Source organism: Rousettus aegyptiacus, unplaced genomic scaffold (genome assembly GCF_014176215.1).
Source record: "Rousettus aegyptiacus isolate mRouAeg1 unplaced genomic scaffold, mRouAeg1.p scaffold_m13_p_8, whole genome shotgun sequence".
In the NCBI taxonomy this organism is placed as follows: Eukaryota; Metazoa; Chordata; class Mammalia; order Chiroptera; family Pteropodidae; genus Rousettus; species Rousettus aegyptiacus.
In genome coordinates, this window is record NW_023416311.1 from 107,121,081 (window position 1) to 107,143,983 (window position 22,903).

Sequence of the window (22,903 nt, forward strand, 5' to 3'; positions counted from 1 at the left end):
GAGAATGTTCGATGCGTGGAGCGCGTGGCATCTTAGAGGCGTCATATCATCTAATTGCTAATTCTGTATTTATTTCACCTATTTGGTGAGCATCTGCCATGTGTCAGAGCATGTTCTGTGTTCTCTATGTGTTCTGTATGCTGTGAGCACTTGGACAAGGTCCTTGCTTTCATTTGGTGGCTGAGACCTCATGGGAAAGAACAGTGAGCAAAAGACAAAAAAAATCAAGTAATGATAAAGCATGGGAATTATGAATTAGTGATGAGATCGCTGTTGAAAATTAAAATAGGAACTCTGATAGCATGTGTCCGGGAAGGTAGTTTAGAATGATCCAGAAAATCTCCGAGTTTGGCGCATTTAAGGTAGTAGATGAGACAGAAAGAAAGATCAGCCTTGGAGAGTTCTGGAGAATGTTTCAGACTGAGAGATCAGTAAATCCAAAAGGTCCGAGTAACAAACAAGCTTGTTTCAAAAAGAAGAAACAAGGCCATGATGGATGTATGGTAGACTGAATAATGTGCCTCCCTGCCCCTTACGAAGTCCACTTCCTAAATCTCAGAGCCTGTGAATGTTATCTTACATAGTGAAAGAGACTTTGCACGTGTGATTAAGTGAAGAACCTTGAGATGGGAGATTAGCCTGAATTATCCAAGGGGGCTCGTTGTGATCACAAATGCCCTCAGTACAGGGATGCAGGAGGATCAGTCATAGAAAGAGATGTGACAGTTGATGCTGAGGTCAGAGCGATGCCTGCCTCAAGCCAAGGAACAGCCTGTAGAAGCTTAAAAAGACAAGAAAATTCTCCCTTGGAGCCTTCAGAAGGAGCACCAGAAGGATTACCAGAAGGAGCACCACTCTGCTGATCCATTTTCGACTTTGCTCCTCCAAAACTTTAAGAATCTTTATTGTTTTTAGCCACTGTATTTGTGGCCACTTGTTACAGCAGCAGTAGGAAATTGATACATGATTATTACAAATTGAAGAAAGGTTTGGCCATTTAATAAGTTGCAAACATAAAGAAGGATATATTTTTAAAACTTAAATATCATTTGTATTCTAAATTAAAATACATTTTACATTTAGTTACAAAGTTGAACTGGATCCTCCTTCCAGGATCTTCTGTACTCTCAGAACAGACGTGATGAGAGCATTGCAGAGCTGTAGGGGATAAAGGAACGAGTGTATCTAAGTTAGAATGAGAGGAGTAACTAGGGGGAAAGTGTGCCGGGGAAATGGGTCCAGTTGCAAAGGGAAAGGAGAGGGAAGGAGAAAGGCAAAAAGAGAGTGGGAGGCTGAGAGGGAACAAAAGGGACATTCATTACTATTGCTACATAACAAATCACCCCAAAATTTAACACCTTCAAACAATATTTGCCTTATATTGTGTGTGAGTGGCAGGAACCCAAGAGCAGAAGATTCAAGGCGTTCTGGCTCAGGGTCTCTCGTGAGGCTGCTGTCATCTGAAGGTTTGACTCGGGCTGGAGGGTCCACATCCAAGATGGCGCACTCACGTGGCTCTTGGTTGGAGGGCTCAGTTCTTCACCATGTGGGCCTCTCCAAAGAGCTGCTTGAGGGTCCTCCCAGCATGATAGCTGGCTTCCCCTCAAACAACCCAAGACGGAGCTTAGAGGATGCCACAATACCTTTTTTATGATTTAGTCTCAAAAGTCACCTCCACTTGGTATTCTGTTGGTCAGAAGTGACTCATGGGGAGAAGGATTGGTCTCCACCATTTAAAGAGACTGTCAAAAAAATTTGTGGGCATACCTTAAACCACCACAGCAGAAAGAGGAATGAGAAATTTGAACAAAATGCCCATTTCCCATTAGTTCACAGAGAATGTCTAGATGTGTTTGTTTTTCTCTACTAATTCTCTCCTTTCAGCCATGTCTAATGGGTGTGGGTGTGTGTGTGTGTGTGTGCGTGTGCGTGCACATGTGTCAAGACAGATATGGAGTTCCCAGCTATTTCCCACTTCTGACACCTGTCGTACAGAGGAACCGTCATCTCAAAGGTCCCAGAGACTGCTCATTTCTACACTCAAGCTTGGCTCTGTGTCCAGACAACCTAACCAAAACTCAAAGTTTTGAGGGTCCCCTGAGACTGATTTGCTCAATTCCCCCAAAAGAAATTCTGCCACATTACGACCACTTTGCCCAGTCCTCATTCAAACGTAGGTGGTAAAGCTGTCTGTGGTCAGAGATCCACTGTGATTCTCTTAAGTTTCAGAAAGCACTGTGTGCTGCACATACAAATGTAGATGGCAAATTCAGAGATAAACGGGTCAAATGCACAGATAAGTTCACGGGAATGTGAAGCTCAGACGGAGCCAGCCTGGACAGGTGGAGTGAATGTGAACGAGGAAGCATCTCTCCTTGCAGGATTCTGAATTGGGTTACGCTAATGAATGAATTAATGAGAAAGGAGAAGCGAGAATAATAGCCCAATAATGAGTTATTTTGGATCATGTCTTATGTTCATCCTTTCGTTTCTTGTCGGATTTCAGAGTAGACCTTCACACTTTCTTTGATTTTCTTCTCTTCTGACCTCTTTTCTGTTATAATCATAACAGTAAAAATGGTTTTAGTGTCCTAGAGTGCCTTTAGATTCTTTTAAATTTGTTTCATGTAGAAAATGCAAAAGTGTCTCTTTTACCATTTAGTTTTTGGAGGAAATGTCTTTTACAGCAAAGCATAACCATATTTTAAAACATGCAAACTTCAGTTTTCATGTGTTGGCATTTTCAAATCAGAATTTAGGAATTAAAAAAACTCATGTTTACCTTGTATGTTTGCATTCTATACTTATAAAAACAGAACGCTTTAATGTGACATTTTCACAAAGTCACCCTCAAATTCTAGGGTAGATGTTAATTTCGTTTTAATGTGCTTTTCAAAACTAAAAATATATATATGTGATTATTTTACTAGAAAAAAGTATTTTTCTAAGATTGCAAATGAACAAAGGTAATTATTTTGATTAGATTATCCAAAATTTAGCAAAGCATTTCTTAATAGAATGAAGAAACAGGTTCATATATTATTTAAAACAAAATAAATGCATATGATAATATTCTAGTATTTCGAATCAGTTCAAATAAGAATATGTATATTTGCATATATATTTATTTGTTATGTATAACATAAATATATATTTATATTGGTATATGTGTTATAAATAATAATAAACATCTATAATATAGCATATTATGTCATATATAGTACACGCAAGTACCTTCTGTATACCATTGAGCATTTTTTGTGCACTCAATTTAGGATACCACTGGCAATGCAAACACAGGACACAGAAATGTGGAGAAAAGTCTGTCGCATAGATGATATATGTAAATGCACAGGCACGGCTGTGTTCCAATAAAACTTTATTTACAAAAAACAAGCAGGCAGGAATTGCTCTCAAGCCAACCCCTGTACTAAAGGATTAATTTGTACATAAAAGGCACCAAAAACACTTTTGTTTCCTGCGCATTTACTTAAATAAAATTCTCAGTACATGTTATTTTGAAAAATAGTAGGAAAAGTTTGTCCCTAAAGTCACATTTTTATAGGATTGATTTAAAACTGTTAGCTGCTTTAGTTATTAACAGTCTAACATTATCGCCTTTCAAATTAGGATTATTAATGTGCTTGGAATAATACGTTTAATATGGACAATGCAAGAAAGTTGGAGAACCAGTTTCAGAAATAAGTGTGTTCTGTTCATTCTATTCATAACACAGGAGACAAAATACAATCTTGTTTTAAAAACTATTGAAAACTTATTAAACAAGTAAATTGGAAATTGTGTTTCTTAAGACAACTATGATATTGTATTCCTAGTATCTCCCGTGACAATGCCTATTACAGTTAGTAATGAGGGAAAATACAATGTTTCATAGTAAAATGGGATATTATTTCCTGTTTCTTTTACCTTTATGTGTACTATTTTGAACAGCTAAAATAATTATTTTAAAAGCTTTTTCAAATGATTATGTGTGTGTATATATATATATATAGTACTTATGATCTTTACTAAAATCAATCCCATTGTAAAGCCTCTTTAAAAATATTTAAAAACCTAAAACATTACATCTGTCCTAAGAAAAAGTTTTCTTTGCCCTGCCTACATTAATTACTGTTCTGCCCTCCACTTTCAACTGCTACCTTTGGCATTAGATAAGGAGGATCAATCTGTAGGTCTTCCATGAGCATTGCTTTGAGAGAAAAGCTGACAAAACTTTCACAAGTGACAGTAAATTTAAATGACTTGTTGAGCCCATTGTCATCAGATCTGATGCTAGATTCTCCTAAGGTCCCGTGAGACAGTGACGGCTTCCACAGGGGAGCTAAGTGGGTCAGATGGACCACAGGTGCAGATGGCGGTCTTGGAGTAAACAGACAGGACCAGGAGTCCACTTCAGATCGCTTTCACGGCTCTTTGGTCTTGATTAGAACTGGGGACTTGAGTCCATTGTATTAAGAGTGAATGGAAGTCTGGTCAGTATCTTCAATTCAGTTAGATCTCTCAGCCTTGGGTAGATGGAACAGAGGTAAGCATGCGACAGGTTCTGCGCCCACTCGTCAGGTAGCCACAGCGCTCTTTTAAAGGCTTCACATCCATGTTCTAAAGATAAGGGCGTGCCCTGGGGGCACGACCTCAGCCCTTCCTGCCGGTGCTGCTCACCCGATGAGGAGAAATGGTGGCCGTGCAAACGCTCCCTTTGTGTCTGTCTTGCAGGAGTCCTTTGGAACCTCTCGTCTTGCGACGCTCTCAAAATGCCCATCATCCAGGACACCCTGGCGGTGTTGACCAACGCGGTGATCATCCCCCACTCGGGCTGGGAAAATTCACCCCTTCAGGACGATCGGAAAATACAGCTCCATTCCTCACAGGTGCTGCGAAACGCCACCGGATGCCTCAGGTGGGTCGCACGTCCTTGCCGCCTCCCGCCGTCCTGGGCGACCTTTGCTCCTGCAGCTCTAATCGCTGTTTCACTAAGGGTCAGAGCGGTGTCCAGGAAAGACGAACGGTGATGTGCCAGTGGAGGTCTAAGCGTCTTCCACGATTCTGTCCCTACACCAGTATTCAGCTGATTTAGCGTTTTCTTAGGTTTGTGGCGAAAAATAAATAAATTTTTTATTTATTTTAATTTCAACCAAAACTAATTAATTTTCTTAGATTGAAAATAATAGTTCACAGCAATTTCCCATGTTCTGATATATCACGCACATAGAATAGCCAGCCAGGCCAGTTGGTTGGGGGAAAGCATCTATGATAGATATACAGAGATCGAATGAATTGTCACCGGTAGCCATTTTTAGTTATTTTTGAATATTTGTCTGTGTGACTGCAATAGCCTATAATTCTTTGACTAGCTCTTTAATAATGCCTGTTGTATGAATTTTTTTTTAATGAGAGAAGTAACAAACGTGTTGTAATTCTTTCCCAAACGCATCTTTACAAAAATCATTTCCCGGAAATCTCTTGAGATGTCTTAGAATCATCCTTATGTTTTGTTTGATTTTTACTCTTAGAAAAGAATGTAATAATCAAGTTTTTCCAAACTCCAGAAACTGCTCCCAAGGCCAATGAACTGTGTGCCAGAGCTGGGAAGCTCTGCTGGGTACTTAATGATGAGGTGTGGACACAAGGCCATTAAACATATCGAGTCAAATAATCTGTATTTCAAAAGTAAGACAGACACGATGGCTTCACCTGGGCTGCCTCAAAGCTGTCATTTCTCCTACAGTTGATTGGTTTCTAGGTGTAAAAACCCGTCTCTACTGAGAAGGAACAACATCACCCTGGTGACGTTAATAATGATCTCATGAATATGTATAACCATGCTCTCGGCCTCCAGTCTTGAGGGGTGTGTGTTTGTGTGAAATGTGTGTGCATTGAGGGAGGTAAAGCGAGTCTGCCTCCATAAATATCGACATGCATTCATAAGCAGGCATAGGAAATCCTCTGGCAAGTTTAATTCTCCTCAAGGTCAAAAAGTAAGGATCTTTTGACATGATTTCTCTGGCTAGGCTCCACCGTAAGCCAAAAGTACAGTTTTCCAAAACCTCTTAATGAGCCATCCATTTTATAACCTCTTAAATTCTTTATCTTTCAAAAACTTCCTACTCCATCAGAAGAAATATAACTCTCCCAAAGCTAAAACTGTAGGCACTTCTGACCCTTTATACTTGATTTTCCTATTTCTGTTAATTGCAAATAACAGAAATAGGAAAATCAAGTATAAAGGGTCAGAAGTGCCTACAGTTTTGACTTATAAAGAGTGTCTTCATTTCTAACGAAGATCATGGGAAGATGTGCCTCAGAATTCACCTGTAGAAATACAGTCAACAAAGGCCTGTTTAGCTCCATCAGTAGTATAATAATATAATACAGTGATATAAATATACGTTCGCAGCGTTTGACTGACAGCTGTGGGCCACTGGCATCTCGAGCACACATTCAGCATCATTAGAGGAAAGGGCAGATGAAGAAGCCAGACCAGTGTACTACATTCATGGGTCCCTTTTGTAGGTCATCTGGCTGAGTGTAGGGTCTGCGATGTGACCTAGACCAAAGTTAGCACAGAGCAGAGTGACTTCCCACCCCTCTCTATTCACGTGCACTGAGGCTTGACCCAGGAGTGACCACCACATCATAGGATGCAAAACATGAAGACATCCAATTTAGGGTATGTATCCAAATTGACTTTCCTTAGTCCAGATGTGACCAGGTTTAGGGTATTTCCACTCCTCTGAATTTATCATGTGAGCGACAAAGCAGAACTCATCAGTATATGGTGACTATTTCCCTGCCCCCTCAATTTAACTTTGCCCTTCTAGAGAAAGACATGCAATGTCTCCTCTCTTATTTGGATCTGTTTCTGAATCCTTCCACGTCGATGAGCGGATTGGACTAAGAGAGGAAAACAGCCCTGGGAAGGGGCTAAAATTAATTTATCCAGTAAAGACTCGGTAGATGAAAGGTTTCAATAAATGTCCACTGTTAATTGTCACTTACTTAGGAGCAATGCTGGCAATCACCAAAACAGTCACAGGTGTTCCTATCGTGATGGAAGATTTTAGTACGTGAGGTATTTACAATCTTCATTTTTCCAACATAGCCTAGATCCTTGTTTATATTAAAGTAATTTAATACTTCTGTGCTGCGCCTGCCTTTCACAGTTTTATGCATGAGCATTTACTGTGAGCCTGCTGTGTGCCCGGGAGGGACCAGGGAGGCACAAATTCACATAACAGCCCCTGGCCTTCAGAAACTCATAATCTACTGCAAGAAAATGGCACCCATCCAATAAGCCTTAGCATCATATTTTAGAATGCTGTGGTTAGGGTAGTTCAGAAAGTTAAACTGAGAAGGGGGTAACTAACTTACCTAGCATGGTCAAAAAAGTTTCTCAGGAATCAGGTGAGCTTAGGGCGAAGCGGAGGAAGGACTTCAGCTGTCAATGCAGTGGGAAGGCGACCTGGCCGGAAAGGGCGTCAGGCGCATTCTGACGCAGACGTGGGGGAATTCCATGATCCTTGTGCCCAGCAGGATTCCAAATCATTCATGTCATTTCAGGGTGGGAAGCTGAAGTGAGGAATTTAAGCAATTACTATCCTAAAGTAGATCACCTTTATTTATTTTCCATAATTTTTCATAAAAACAAAATGTTATAAATGCAGATGTTACCATTTTTAAATGTCCAAAAGCTTATCAGAGTGACATTTAAGTTAGGAGAAAAGCCTACGCCTCGGTCAGCTGCAGTCTGGACCGCTGATGCTGTGCAGTCTTTAGACAATTTTACAGTCTTAATAGACCGTCCACTTTCCCAGGCCTTCCGTTTGACAGTGGAGGTCCCAAGACCAGCCATGGTGCCCCAGCCCCAGGGACCTCGAGCACAGGGCACACGTGTGGGGACATTCTAAAGCGAAGAGCCGCTGGCCTTCACCTTTTCTAAAAAGGCGTAGTAAATCTTCATGGGGATGTCACATCCTGTTGACGTAACAAAAATTCAAGCACGTATGAAATATAAAATGAAAAGTTAAAGCCCCTTGCTCTTTTCCATTTAAAATTCATTTGGGGGTAGGAAATGGGATTTTTCAAAAGCAGACCTGTCTATTTGCTCCTGAAATATCTATCTGTCGCTGAGGAAAGAGGAGAGAGATGTATTTTTTAAAATCTCTTAAATTTATTGGAGGAGCATGTTAATGAGAATGATGGGTTATGGGATTTCGGGGAGGGTGGGGTTGGGTGAGGACTAGCAGGGGGAGGGGCTCCTCTCCCCAGGCTTCCTCCAGCCCACACCTTCCCCTCCCCTCATCCCAGACACATGCTGGTACTTGCCTTCTTCCTCATTCCTTCCCGTTTTCTAAATTTTGCCTTTTGCTCCAGGTCTGCCTGATTAAAGCTTTCATTTTTAATAAAAACCATTTTTAAAATACGGCCTAAAATAAATGTGATAAGCATTGGAAAGGCATAGGACATAAGTGTGTGTGAAGTTGTGTTAAGTTCTTTTCTCCTTCTTCGCTTCGTGGTTTTGGGGTCCTCCGTGTTTCCTGTGGCCTAATTGAGGCGATTCAGACCTGGAGGTAGCTTCGGTGTTGTACTCATGATTGTTTCATTGCGCAATGTGTAATCAGATACTTTTCTTAACCTTCGGCCAGAACAGTCGTCAACCGTAGCCCGTGGACAAGCTCACGTTGGCTGAAGTCACTGTAGCAGGTTGAATAGTGTTCCCCAAAATTCATGTCCACCAGGACCCTCATAACGTGACCTAATTTGGAAATAAGGCCTTTGCAGGTATAATTATTAAGATGGGGTCCTACTGCCTTGAGCCGAGCTCTAAATCCAGTGACTATGTCCTCATAAGAAGAGGACGTGCACACAGACACACACAGAAGGTCACGAGAAGACAGGAAGAGATTGGAGTGACGCGGCCATAAGCCAAGGGCCAGCAAGGACCGCCGAGAGCCACTAGAAGCCAGGGAAAGGCGAAGGTCCCCCCCGGGGAGCCTTCAGAGGAACACGGCCCTCCTGACACCTAGATTTTGACGTCTGACCTCCAGAACGGTGAGACGGTAGCGTCTTGTTGTTTTGAGCCAGCTGACATGTCGCACTTTGTCCCGGAAGCCCTAACGACCTAATATGGTCCCCGTGGTAAGTAACCCAGAGCGCGGCTGCAAAGCCAGAAGGCCGCTGGAGAACACGGCACAGGGGGAGGGAGGGGGCAGGTCACTCCGAGAAGCTGCCTGTCCCCAGTGGTGCCACACGCTGGACCCGACGACCCAGACAGGGAGCTGGTTTTCTCTCTGCACAAGGCCCGTCCCCCTCCACAGCTCAGGTGCAAAGCCAGACGTCACCTACAGCAGGACTGGGCTCTGCAAGCCAGCTGGGGCTGCCCGCAGCCAGAGAGGGTTCAGATCCAGCCTCTGGAATGGTGGCGGTGAAATTGGCATCGCCCCATGTGTGGGTCCCATTTGTGATTTCTGCTCCTGTGTGTGAGCCTCCTTCCTCCCTCCTGACTTGGAGCTAACTTCCAGAAGTTGCGTGGATTTGTCCGATAGGGCTAGAAGTCATTGTAGGGTCTCAGGCAGGGCACGTGACGTGATGTAAGCATCGTTTCAGGAAGCCGGGTGCAGAGCGGGTGCTTTCTCACTTTAGAGTGAAATATGGACCATGCTTCCCATTCGCAGCATCACAAATCAATACCGTAAAGATCCCTGTCACGGCCGTCAGCATCATTTTCAGTAAACTATTGGTGAAGTCCTCACTGAGGACCCTTTTTTCGCTTTTTAATCTGCCAGCTCATTAAGACAACCCCCATCGACATTACCATCTAGCTGGGTCACGTTTAGTCATGCCTGCTGAGGAATTATCTCCAGCCTAAGTGTTTGCGTGAGGCTGGTTTTGCTAACTTCTGCAGCTCGTTTTCTGGTGCCGTCGAATCATTTATTTGTTTTTATTATTCCCTTCTCACTTCAGCATCTTGTCGTGAAGGACAACGATATCCAGCCCTAATTTTTTCCATCTATCTTTGCGTACACGAGAATGGTATTAAGCCTGTCAAAGGAGCTGCATTGCGCCTTTCTTATGAGTATAATTAAACTCACACCCTCGATTAGTCACGTTAACCCATATAGTGGATGAGCGCTTGGTCCCATGGAGCAACTAATCCCGGAGTGACCTTGAGAATACCCTGCCACAAAGCAATACTAAGCGATAACCACTCTCTGGCTGGAAAGCCCCAAAGATGTGTATTTTATGTGGCTTACTCCTGCATGACCCATACGTGAGAAGAGGAATTATTATTATCTTTATGTTGCATTCAGTTGGTTGCCAATACTACTCATCTAATCATCTAAGAAGAATCGTTTTTGAAAAGTAGTTTTCGAGTCTCGTGTAACGCGCTGTGGGTGTATCCCGGTCGTGTGTGGCAGCGGAATTGCACACTCTTATCCAGGTACTTAAAAAGGGAACGGCCTCATGTATGTGATTCCGTGAGCAGATGAGGCTGCGCTCACCCCAGCCGCACACCCAGCATTCCACACCTGGCCCTAAAGCAGAGGACACATCTCCCCAAGCGGTCCTCCCCTTCTGCTCACTGGTCTATTATGGATGCAAAGTGAATGGTTTGGGGGGTGTCACGACTCACCATGAAGGTCCTCTTTGAAGAAAGGGAACAGAGTTTGGGGGGGGGGCATGAGTAGGGGGCTCCCATGGTGCACTGCTCTAGCCCACTTCCTCCCACCCAATCAGAAGGAGGTGGCGGTTTGTACCGCGTTCCTTTGCTGGGGTTGCCACAGCAAAGCCACAGACAAGGTGGCTTAACCAGCAGAAGTGCACGCGCTCACAGTTCCGGTGGGTAGATGTCCGGGATCCGGGTATCCGCAGGGCTGGTTCTCGGAGGCCTCTCTCGTTGGCTGGCAGGTGGCCACCTGCTCACCGTGTACTCACATGGTCTCCCTTGTGCATCTGTGTCCTAGCCTCATCTTCCTATGAGGACACCAGTCGTTTTGGATTAGGGCCCGTGCTAAAGACCTCACTTATCTTGATTATCCCTGTGAAGACCCTGTCTGCAGAGAGTCACATCTGACATACGGGGGTTTAAGACCTCAGCATACGAATTTGGCCGGTGCGAGGAGGGACACAATTTAGCCCATAACAATACTGTAATAGTTGGCTTTCACTTTTTGTTTTCGCTTTGGGAAATAGTTTTTGAAAATTAAAACATTCTTGCAAGATCATGTTGACCAGTATGAAGCATATATTGACTCGTCGTATAACAGAAAAAAAATTAATATTTCGTCCCTAATTTTAGCTAATGTTAACTTTTAGTTTCTATTTTTCAGTAAAAGCGATCATAAAAATGTTCTGTAGGCTGATACTTTCCTTTTCTTACCTCCAAGGAAAAGTAATCGCCAGTGGAACTCCAAGAAATTCTCTGGTAGCAACATGAGAATTATAAAGTCCAATTAATAAATTTGTTCTCGAATCGGGGTTTACATAGTTAACGATGCTAAATCCTTGTACTTTGATGAAATCAGTAGTGATTTCACAATAAAAGAGGGCTTTTAGGAAAAAAATCTCCACATATTGATCTTAAAACCTAAATATTAAATGTATATTGAATGACCTTTCATTTGGAATCAGAAGATCTGCATTTGAACTTCAACTCTTATACGTCTTGAGGGAAGCTAACCTACATCACCTTGGCCTCAAGGTCCACAGCCATTAAGGAGAGGTTTGGCCTAGATGCCCCTAATTAGATGTAAAAGAAAATGTAAAAAATGGTCGGAGCACTGGCTAGCTGACCCTAAGTGTTCTCTTAAGTCGGGGTCCCCAGATGAGGCCTCCCCAAGTGGGCCATCTCCCTTGAATAGCACAGGCTGTAGGGTGTGGCCCTTGCCCTTGAAGCTGCAGTATCATCAGGAAGAAACTGGGTTTCGGTTTATGCTCTGCTTCTTTAATGTGCATGCCATTTAATGCGATTGCCCCGATAATCTAGTGAGGCGGGAGTTCCTGTCCCGTTTTACAGATCAGTAAACTGATTCTCATAAGGGTGAGAGTAGCTTGCCCCAGGTCATACAGCAAGTAAGAGGAGGAAAGGTAATAGGAATTTCAGATGCCACATCTGAGTGCCTCCCACTCTGCCATATTCCACGAGACAGAGACAAGGAGCAGCCTGAGAACATGCGTGTTTATTCTCGCTGAGGACCGGACGCTGGCTCAGTCCATATCCTGCGAGAAGGAGACAGTAAAACACAATTAGCAATCCGTGCAGGATATTTAATTAGGGCCAGCGATGGAGAGGAGAAGTGGAAGGGAAGCAGAGGCAGTGGGAGAGCCATCCAGCCATGATGCAGGTCTGATGCCAAGTGGAGGGAGGGAGGGATGGAGGGAGGGAGGGATGGAGGGAGGCCTGGAGGGGGGCGAAGATGTCTTAAACTCCCAGGGAGCTCAGCATGACCGCCGGCGAGTTCCTGAACCCAGATCCTCCCTCCAGGGCTCCACATCCCCCAGGGATGGCCTTTCCCGACTGCCGCCGCCGAGCTCAGTCACTGGCTGGGACGCCACGGGAAACGGGTCCTCGGCGTGAGGGGCAGACACAGCGACGGATCTCGGTGCGCAGCCCCTGGACCCTCAGTCAGTGACACTCCTGCGGGAAGGGACTTGGACGGCGCCTCTTTACACACAGTCCACACGCCCCGTCTCTCAGCAGCGCCCTCACTCTCTCTGGGTTAGAACCACATGATAATCGATGATGATCAGAGGCGCGCGTGCTGGTATCCGGCGAGAGGACTCAGTTATGTTGATTGATAGCTATATTCTCTCAACACCTATTCTTTTGAGTCCTTACCGTGTGCTTGACCTTGTGATGGTCACGAAGGTCATAATGAAGAGCAGATAGGCACAGTCTGTGGGCTTTGCTGCCAAAAGCCCTGCATAACGTCATGGAGACACCGTGATGCCCCAAGTCCCATTAGGCTGCCCAGAGACTGGACTAGTTGCCTTGCGTTTTTCCTAAATGCTACCTCAGAAGGAAATATTCTGTTATTCGATATTTTCATGGCTGACCAACCTCCCTCTTACCAATATGTTCTTTCTTTACATACAAAAAGCTTTTTGCCTCTGCTTGGTTTACTGTTACGTCTTCTAGCCCTGAAGCTTTCTGTCTCTTCAGGATTTTGCATTTCTCCTATCTTTTCTATTAGGAATAATTTGAAAAAAAAAAACTTTTAGTTTTGTTTTCCTTTAGAAGACCTTTCTAGCTCTCAAGGGGACTAACTAATAATTTTGCAAAGTTCTTCCTGGCATTTGCGTGCAATGAAATAGCAATTGGGATTATTTCTCCCCAAACATTGTTTTGTTTTTCTAAACAAGAAAAAGTGAGAGTATAATGATTTGCCTTAAATATAAGCGATTAATATAAAATACCTCATCATGCTATTTCTTCTTAAGTTTCCATCACTTAGTTCTGCAAAATTTGATCTACTTAGTTATGAAAATTTGCAGGATCTAACTGAAACTTGTTTTAAATTATTTATCCTATAATTTGGTTGCAAATATGGGCTTCTTTTTAAAGGACAAATATTTTATCTTTTTAATGCGAGTAGTCATTCTTCCTACTACAATATGAATATTCAAATATTTCCATTACTGTGAACAAATCGCTTCCTTTGAAAAAAAGATTAAATAAAAAGCTTAGTTAATTCCCAATTGGTAGACAATGGTATTTAATATTTATCTGCGTAAAGCATTGGGTTGCAGGGTGTTAACTCCTTGATAAATAAAAAGCAAATGGTAAAAGATGGTTTATTCTTAAAACCCTTCATAACGTCTCGATATTAAAAATATAATTTTTCCTCCTGCTCCCTCCCAAATCATATTACATTGCATCAGAAGTAGCTTCCCTGGAGGAGAAGCAAAGAAACAAGTCCATTATCGTAAATTGAAGAAGAAAGAGCCCGCCAAGCGGTTTCAATTATTTCCTGTATACTAAGCCTCTCCAGTATTTTAACACATCCCTTCCTTTCCCTACCATTTCTCTTTCTCCTTTTCAAAGCAGCACTTATTTTAAAATACATAAAGCCAGCATTTACCACAATGGGGACCCAAAAAAAACAAGGAGACAAGTACAACTCAGGAGAGAAGGAGCGGAATGTTCATTAACGAGCCCATGTTCATGAACACTGAACGAAAGCCTCCACCTTGTAGCTGTGACCGCTCCGGAAGGAAAGGGAAACGACCAAGGAGAGCCACGAAGCCCGCTTTGCAGAGCCACCAGCTCAGAGGGCGCACGTCCTGCCCGCCGCCTTGTGACTCAGAGTGACAAGCCGGCTGCCAGCTCTGCTCGAAGCGGCCCGCCCCTTAATTCCGTCCCTCCCTTCATTCTCTCTTTCTTGAGTCTAGTTCTTCCTTAATTCCCCGAGATGATTGGAAAGAAGTTTCGTTTCTTCCTTAGTCGACCGAGAATTTTTGAAATGAAGAGTGGGAAAGGTTAGCATTCATCACGCTGGTCTCACGGGCCCCCTTCGGGGTTCTCGGCTCCACGTGGCCGTGCGGGCGTGCGGAGATGTCCATGGCTGCTGCTTCACTGGGCAGACCTCTGGGCGAGGGCCGAGGGCCACGTCGGGCTCCCTGGGTTTCTGTCCGTCGCCCTTTGGAGCTGTGATAGGGAGGACTGAGAAATGGGGTCTCCGAACACAGAGAGGATGACAACAGGAAGGTCATGGAAAGAAGGAGCAGGTGGAGAGAGGGAGGAGGTCCTCTCCTCGGTTTCCTCCTGATGGCCTATCAGCGACCGAAACTTCTGCATCTCAGAAAGTGGCTCATTCTGAAAACAGAGAATTGGGGAAGCTACCGAAATGAAAAAATCGTTATTCCTCAGTTCTCGTTAGAAAGTTCTTGTACTAAGCTAGCAGAAGCTTCTGCAAGTACCAGCTAAAATGTCTTCCTTAAGAAAAGCCAAAGAGAGGGTAGCTCTGCCCGGCTTTCATGCCTGGTCTGCATTTTCTTTCCTCCAAAAGGTGTGAGCAAAAAAACGCAACAATAATAACGGGTGCTAATGGATCGCTGGCCCTCGACGCTGGAGTTTCAGGATGCTGTGTCTTCTGCCTCTGTCATAAATTCATTTTTTAGTCTTTCCGTCTGCCACGTCAGAGGACAGACATGCCAGGACTTCCGATTAACCCTGCGTCCTTCCCTACTGTCCCACAGAGGCAAAAGGCATCATTACCCCCCATAACGAGTGCCCAGCCTGCAAGGAAGGTGCCGCGCTGGGGACACACCGACCGGAGCTCGCGAAGCCTCACCACTCCTTACGCTCCGAAGGGGGCAGTACCGGGGAGGCGCTGTGTCACACGGTGGTTTTGCGTGGCGACGCAGTCCCCCAGAGGAGGCCAGCTGGGAGTCACCCCCGTTATTCTCCAGAACAGTCCCATCTGGAGTCGTGGGTCCAGACTGCTGTTTTTCCTACACTTACATTTGGCCCGACCTTATTTTGGACCAACAGTGTAATTGGTGATTGCTAATTTATATAGAAAAAAAAAAAAAGAAAACAAAGGTCCTGCTAAAGGAAAGCATTGTCATCGTGATTGGTACTTAAGTGCTCCAAGGGCTCTCTGTCTACTCAAGTAGTTCGGGTCAAGTGGTTGGAGCCAATGACGCTCATAGCAAAACAAAATTATTATTTCAAGTAAGAAGAAGCGTCGCGTCCTTGTAAGGCCTGCCAGGAAGCCCGGTGTCCGGTCTGTCGCAGGGGGGTACGTGCTCACAGGTGTTGGAGGAAACTGATCTCAGACCTTCGCTCAGACTCTTGGCAGCACCCAAAGGGCCGTCTCTCTCAGCCTGAGTGAAAGCGGTGCCGAAAAGTTTCTTCCTAGAACAGAAAGGAACTTTTTTTCATTTCTTCCCTGACTAGCACACATGATTAAATGTCTTCTGTCCTTGACCCCTCTCACTCCTAAGCAGCTGACACAGATCAAGAGGCCAGTGCTTCCTGCACCCGAGGAAACAGTGTCCTCAGCCAGGGCCCGCAGTGACAGGGTCACAAAGGAGCCGGGATTGCGGTTCGTTACGATTTTCCAGAGCCCATTCGATTTGAGGGGAGACCATTGAGCCAGGTTACGGTACTGTGTCCTCTGAGGCACCAGCCAGGATCCCCCGCGAGCTTAGACGGAGACTCCAGGGGACAGCCGACAGCCTCTTCCCGCGGGGGACAGCAGCTCAGAAAGGCAAAGCCGTGGGTCCAGAGCACTCACGGGGGCAGGAACGCTGTTGGCGGAAGAGGGCCCCCACCTCCCACGTCGCAGGGCCCGCAAGCTTCCTCCTCTTTCTTTAGAGTCTCTTTACACTCTGGGGGCTTCAGTTCCCACGCGGCCGAACCAGGAGAGCAGGCCAGTGCGGCCCGCGGGTCACTGACCGGCCCAAAGACACATCCCTCCTCCCAACGGGCGCCTCGCGTTTGGGCTCCAGTGCGACCGCCCACTTCCTCAGTATTTCTGTCGCTACCTTTGTCTTTATTTCCTTAAAATAAAAAATAAAAAATAAACCCTGATGAAATTCACATAAAGTCAGATGAACCACTCGGAAGTGCACGGCACCTCGTGGCCTCTAGAGCGTTCACAGCACAGTGCAGCCGCCTCTGTCTAGTCTCGCAATGTCGTCACGGCCCGAGCAGGACCCCCGGTGCACATCCGTCGGGGGACACCTGGGCCGTGTCCGCCCTCTGGCTGCTGTGACCAATGCTGCAGTTGACTCACGCGTCTGTGCGTTGGTTTGAGCGCCGCGTTTCAGCAATTTCAGCTCTTTGCTCGGCAGCGGAAGTGCTGGCGCACACGGCACCTGCACCTGTAACTTTCCGAGGCACCGTCTGACTGTTTTCCACGGTCCTCCCGTACCCGGTGGTGTGCGTCCGCCACCATTACATTTTCGGGCCCAGACTATTCTCTTTCTGTCACGTTATTTGCCTTTTCTTTAGTCTTTTTTTTTTTTTTCCCCAGAGAAGTGTACTCTCCAACTGCCGGTTTATTAAAGCCGTCTGTCTTTATATCACTCTGCATGGGTCCTTAGATGAAAGGGACGAGGCAAACGTTACAGTTTTTATTTTAAAACGCCTAAGACGGACGTCAACGCGTTGCAGCTCACGTGGACGAAGCTGGCCAGACCTTCCGCGCCTCCAGCCCCGTGCCAGGCCCCTCTGCCCTCACCGCGTTTGCGTGACTGGCCCCCTTTGCGTTGCTTTGTACATGGAGGACTTTTCTACCTCGGGACCTTCACACGTCACTCCCAGTGTCTGGACGACTTTATTCTCTCCTCTTTATCCTCATATCTCAGCTTAACTGTCTCCTATTCAGAGAGACTTTTCTTGACACCCCACCCCACCCCCCCACAACTTAGGACTTCCATAATGCCCCCCCCCCTTTTTTTTCTGCCTACAGCACCTGGTCTTCCTACGTGGTCTCCCATCCAAGCACTAACCAGGCCCGACCCTGTGTAACGCCTTTTTAAAGCATTCTCAGCTTTGGGGCAGACCTTCTGATAATCTGGAGTTATGTCCTTGCCTGTGTGCTCGTGTGTTTAAGGCTGTTAGCTCCACGAGCTACATTCTTATCTCCATGAGGATCACGTCTTTTATTATCATAGATGCCCCAGCCCTAGGACACTGTCTGGCCCCTGGTAGGCCCCTGGTAGACCCCTGATAAGTATCTTACGTGAATGAATGAGCGGATGGCCCTTCTCTTGCTGCTTTGCTGACTGACCGTCCTGTATTAATTTTCATCAAAGTAAGGAATCCATGAATCCTACCGGCTACTCATAAAATCTTCCCAGTGGCAGAGGTGACTCTGTTCGCAAATCACTACTCTTCACACTCTGATTTCTCAGTTAGAGTCACGTACCTGCTTGTTTTCTGGCGTAGATGTTTGTGATATTTCTGCTAAATCGAACCAACATATCGGTTTTACCAAACAACAGAATACCTTTCTCTTGGGCAGTCTTTGCTGGTGTGGTTATTACCTTTTGTCCTTGGAGTGTGCTCACATCGCCCTTGATTATTACGATATGAATTCCTCATCCACCTCGTGTGAAGGAAGGTGTTGGGCCGTCGGCTCATCAGCACAGCTAAATAATCAAAACTAGCATCACCGTAGTGCTACGTGGGCAAGAAAATCTATAATACCTCTAATCATCACTTACTTCTCGTAACAGCTTCATAAAGGACAGGTTATTCAGAGTTTTCTTCCCAATTTTAAATCAGAAGACACTGCAGCTCGGAGAGGTTGAGCAATCGATCCTGGAGCTCATGGTAGAACCGAGAAGCAAACCCGTGCTTTCCAGAGTCCAATAGAATGCCTTCCCGTGACGTGGCTGCCTCGAAACCAGCCCGTTGGCACCGAACAGCGCTGCCTGCCTGCCCTGCTGCAGATAACTGGAGTAGCCGTGACCGGCTCGTCATCTGCTCCTCAGCCAAGCGCTCAATCCACAGCTTGAATAAAACGGACAATGTCTCACATGCCGAATTTCTAGGATGTGCCCAGGACTCTGCTAGGTTCCAAAGAAACGAAAGTGAGTAAGACATGATACGTGGCCTAAAAGGTAAAAAGGGACCTGAGCCATGGTGCACGATGCACAATGTACTTAGTGCCAGGATAAAGCCTACCCGAAACGGCCGGGAGGCCGCCGAGTGACAGTCGTGAACTCCACGCGAACGTCTACAGGAAGACAGCACAGAGGCCGCACTGGACTAAGGCGAGTGTGCAGGGGACGGGGCAGCGGGGACAGGTGGTCCCCCCCCCCCCGCCAGAGGATCCCCGTGCATGTTTGGGGACGGGCTGGCCCGGGCGTGGCCCGCGGGGAGGGCCCATCAGAGCCAGTTACCGAGAGTGTCATGTCGAGGCGGGTTCTTTGCGGCCGCCATGGAAGCTTGGCGAGCAGGCTGAGACGCGATGTCCCCTGTGCCATGGAGACACGGCCGTGCCCGCGGGTCGCAGCGGGATCCGGGGCACAGGGGAGAGTCGCGGGGGAGGGGACGCGAGCGGGCAGAGTGGCCAGTGGGGCCGAGGACAGCGCCAGCTCTGGCTGCCGAGCCTGCACTGGGCGCGGCCGTAGCGCTGCGAGCTTCGGACACCCTGTCTTTGAGTGCGATGTGGTCGTGGGTGTCGTCACGAGTGCAGACTCCAAACCAACAGGAGCCGGCGCGCAAATCCAGACCTGACGAGCTGTGGGATCCTGGGCGACCGAGGGAGCCGCCCCGAGCCTCAGTCTCTCCATCTATAAACAGGACGGCAGTGGTGACGCAGAGCTGGGTCCTGCCTTTATGGAAAATTTTGATATGTGGTTCATAATAGGTTTTTCCATTAATTTCGATAAAAACATCTTGGAGTAACATACTGTTTAGCATGACAATTGAAGGTTAGGAACACTGCTGAACAACTATACACCGAAAATGGCTCGGATGGAAATTTTTGCATTATGTTTTGCCACAATTTAAAAATGCGTATTATTTATGATGAACGAGTTTTTGAGCACCTGCTTAAATTTTTCACTGAGTCAAGGTCCCGCTTGCCTCACCCTCATGCTGTTCCTGCAGTTACGACATAAATCGATTGGCACAGGGCCCGCCGCATGGGAACTCCCTGTAACCGACGGCCGCTGGCCCTGGACCTCTGCCTGTCTGCGGAGGCGGCCACCGTGTGATTGTAACCAAGTCTCGGGAGCTGCTGGGAAAGACCGGGCAGAGGTGGGGGCTCAGCCTTGGCTCTCCTGCTCCTTGGGCGTGGGAACCTACATGCATCTCTTCCCTAGGGAAAAATCTGTCCCCCATCACGAGCTAGGTGTCCCAGCGAAACAACCTGTTTGTTTCCTTGATCATCTTAGTCTGGGTGGACGCCCTCCTCTCTGGGACAGGATGGGGAGGCGATCTCCTGAGAGGAACATAGCTTCTTCCCACCACTCGAAGGATGCTTGGTGTTTCCTAAGACCTCATCCTCTGCTTCCATTTCTTTGGCCCAAAAGGATGAGCCGGAAGGTTGTGGCATCTCACGCGTGGGTAACCTGCAGTCACCCTTGCCCTGACTCACTGGACTTTTAATTCCTTGCCGTGGCTAGACTACATTAGTATTGGTGTTGCTTCGTTTTGTCCACTGTCCATTCTAGCAAGTTATCGCCTACTTGACAAGCAAAGAAGTCAATTACAAGCAGCCATGCACATTTAGTCACCGGCCGGAACCGGCCGTGGGCGCAGAGGCAGAACTGCTAAGGGCCGCGTGGCTGGCCGAGTGCGGACGCACCTGCCGGGGCACCTGTCTGGTTTCTCCTGCCCCTAACGGGAGTTCGTCCTCACCTGGTCAGCCCGCGTGTGGCTGCCGTCCTTCCCACGGCTGGCCTTCCCGCAGGCGCGGTGCCCATGCTCCAGTCCTTCCCCCAAAGCAGCGGGATGCCCTGTGGCCTGAGTGCAGGATGCCGGCGGAGAGTAAGCAGGTGCGAGAAGTAGGGTGAGAATGATGAAAGGGAACCCGGGATGGGCATAGGACGAAGGGATTTAACCTGCGCCAGGGAGCAGGGAAATCCTAACTGTGAAAGAGACGTGGAAGACGAGTAGGAGTCGGCCAGGGGACAGAGGAGGAAGGGTGTCCCAGACGTGCGCCGCGAGCAAGACGTCGAGTCTGACCGAGAGGAGCGGAAGGTCTGGGAGCGGAGGACTCTCGCTCCGAGGTGCGTTTTAGAAGAATCGCGGCACTCCCCTAGGAAGAAATGAGGACAGAAGCGGAGACCCATGAAGGGGCAGAGAAGGGGGTGGCGCGGGCGGTGGCCATGGACAAGGGTCCCGGGGGTGCTTGGACGTCGGAGCTGACCCCGTGCGCCTACCACTGGATGCAGTTGTGCGGGAGAGACAGGAGTCGAGAGCGAAGGACAGCGCATTGGTCCTGCGGTTCATCGGCGTGTTTTGCTGCAGAAGGGGACAGACTTTAGGAAAACCTCATGGCGGTTAGCCCTGCTCTTCTTTTTGTCCATTTTAATTCCTTCTGTCTCTCTGTCTGTCTGTCTGTCTGTCTCTCTCTCTCTCTCTCTCTCTCTCTGTTTTTCACTTTGCTCTTTTAATTTCTTCCCTATCCACTTCCCTGGATCTCCTTCATTCTTCCCATTCTGTTCATCCTCAATATAATTCAGCATCTTCGTGATGAGGGTAAATCAAAAGGCTAACCAGCCCTCGTTTAGAGGTCGCCGTCTCCAGCCACCCACTGTGATGCGGACCAGATAGAAAGCAGGGGTGAGGCTGTGGCTGGCCGGCTCCTGAGCGCTTGTGACCCCGCTGCCCCCCGCATGCCACCCCACTGCGAGCGGCCGGTGCCGATGGGAGTGTCAGCGCCGGGCTTGGCCCCCTCGAGCTGCGTCCGTGTGGGGAAGAGAGGGAACTGTTCTCAGATGGCAGCAAGTCTGTCTTAGGCGTTGGACTGAACGAACACCGTAGGATTGATTGTTAGCACTCGCTGTGATGGCTTTCGTGGTTAAAACAGTGCGTTGTGTTTCTTGGAGAATTTAGGGAAACATTGGACGGAGTAGAGTCATCGGTGCCCGGACCTGCTGGCCTAACTCTGCTGTGTCTGTGTGGCGTGTACGGGCTTCCTCCCTGCTTCCCTTCTGCACAAAGAGGGGACCCTCCCCCCATCTCCCCCGCAGCCCTCCCCTCCTTCCGATCAACAGCTCTCGAAAGCCTTTATGGACCGGCACCTGTAAAAGGATTGATGAAAAGAGAAATTGTATTACGACGAATGTTAGAAAAACCTTAGCATTTCTAGATTGTATTTTCTAGATTTTTTTTAATGGTGCATTGGCGTTTTTGCCACGAAGTCTTTTTACGTGGTCTGTGCCTGCGTTTCAAGAATCGTCGTCGTTTACAAAGAGCAGCGAAGCCAGAACATGCGTGCCCTGGGCCCGTGGTGACGGGCTCAGTCCTCCTTCGTCTAGTGAGCCTCAGGGTGGCCACCGAGCCTAGTGAAGTGTACAGTATTGAAATAAAACCTTACCCCTTGCTCGTCCTCAGGAGAGTGACATTAATACCATGACAGGTGACAGTCCCTCTGATGGCAGCAGTTATGTAGCGTGACAAGGAGGGACAGTGAAACTAAACTCTTCATGGCCAATTCGGGACCCGTTTTGAATGAGGTCCTGTGGCTCCTCAGAGTGTCCTTGCCGTGTGGCCTTTCCGGGCAGCGTCCTCATTCCTGGATGTCCGAAGCATTGCTCCCTTCGCAACTAAAGCGGAGAAGGAAATCGTACCCTGGCGGTGCCATGTCGTGTGTTTGTGCTGAGTGCCAGCCACCCAGCAGTAGTCTCCCGAGCAAGGTCACTCTCAGGTCACCTTGAGTTGGTGAGAAACTCGTTCAGGGCGCCATCTCTGCAACGGGAGGTGCCTAAAACTCCTCATGGCGACATCTCGTCATTCCGTGCGTCTACAGTGCCTCCCTTTGAAGATGCAGAAAGCGTATCTAGAAGTTTTGAAATACTTTCGTAGATATGTTAAAACGAACTTTTATGAAAAATGTCACGGTAAATCGGCTGTCGTATGCGGATGTGTGAATGTAGGTGTTCTCTACTGCCGCCATGACAAATAATCACAAACCTGGCGGGTGCGAACAGCTCGCATTACGTACCCCAGCTGTGCGCATCACAATTCCGGGTGGCTGGGTGCATTTCTCGGTGTGAAGTCTCACGCATCCAAAATCAGGGTGTCCCCCGGCAGACTTGCACCCCACAGCTCCAGGGACAGTCTGCGTCCCGGCTCGCTCAGGCCGTTGGCCAGGCTCCATTCCCAGCAGTGGTGGATGGAGCGTCTCGTCTCCTTGTTGCCTGTCGGCGGGAAGTTGTCCTCAGCCCCAGAGGCCACCGCAGGCTCGGGTTCCTG

The 22,903-nt window shown here is 47.3% G+C and overlaps 1 protein-coding gene across 4 annotated transcripts in view; it reads left to right on the forward strand.

Moving 5' to 3' along the window:
- The window catches only part of CTNND2 (catenin delta 2), a 751,200-nt gene that overhangs the window by 598,796 nt on the left and 129,501 nt on the right, over positions 1–22,903 (forward strand). For all 4 annotated transcript variants that reach the window (XM_036225698.1, XM_036225697.1, XM_016163669.2 and 1 more), the window contains one exon: positions 4,735–4,918. In XM_036225698.1, coding sequence (XP_036081591.1) covers positions 4,735–4,918 — 184 coding nt within the window. The remainder of the gene's footprint in view (positions 1–4,734; positions 4,919–22,903) is intronic.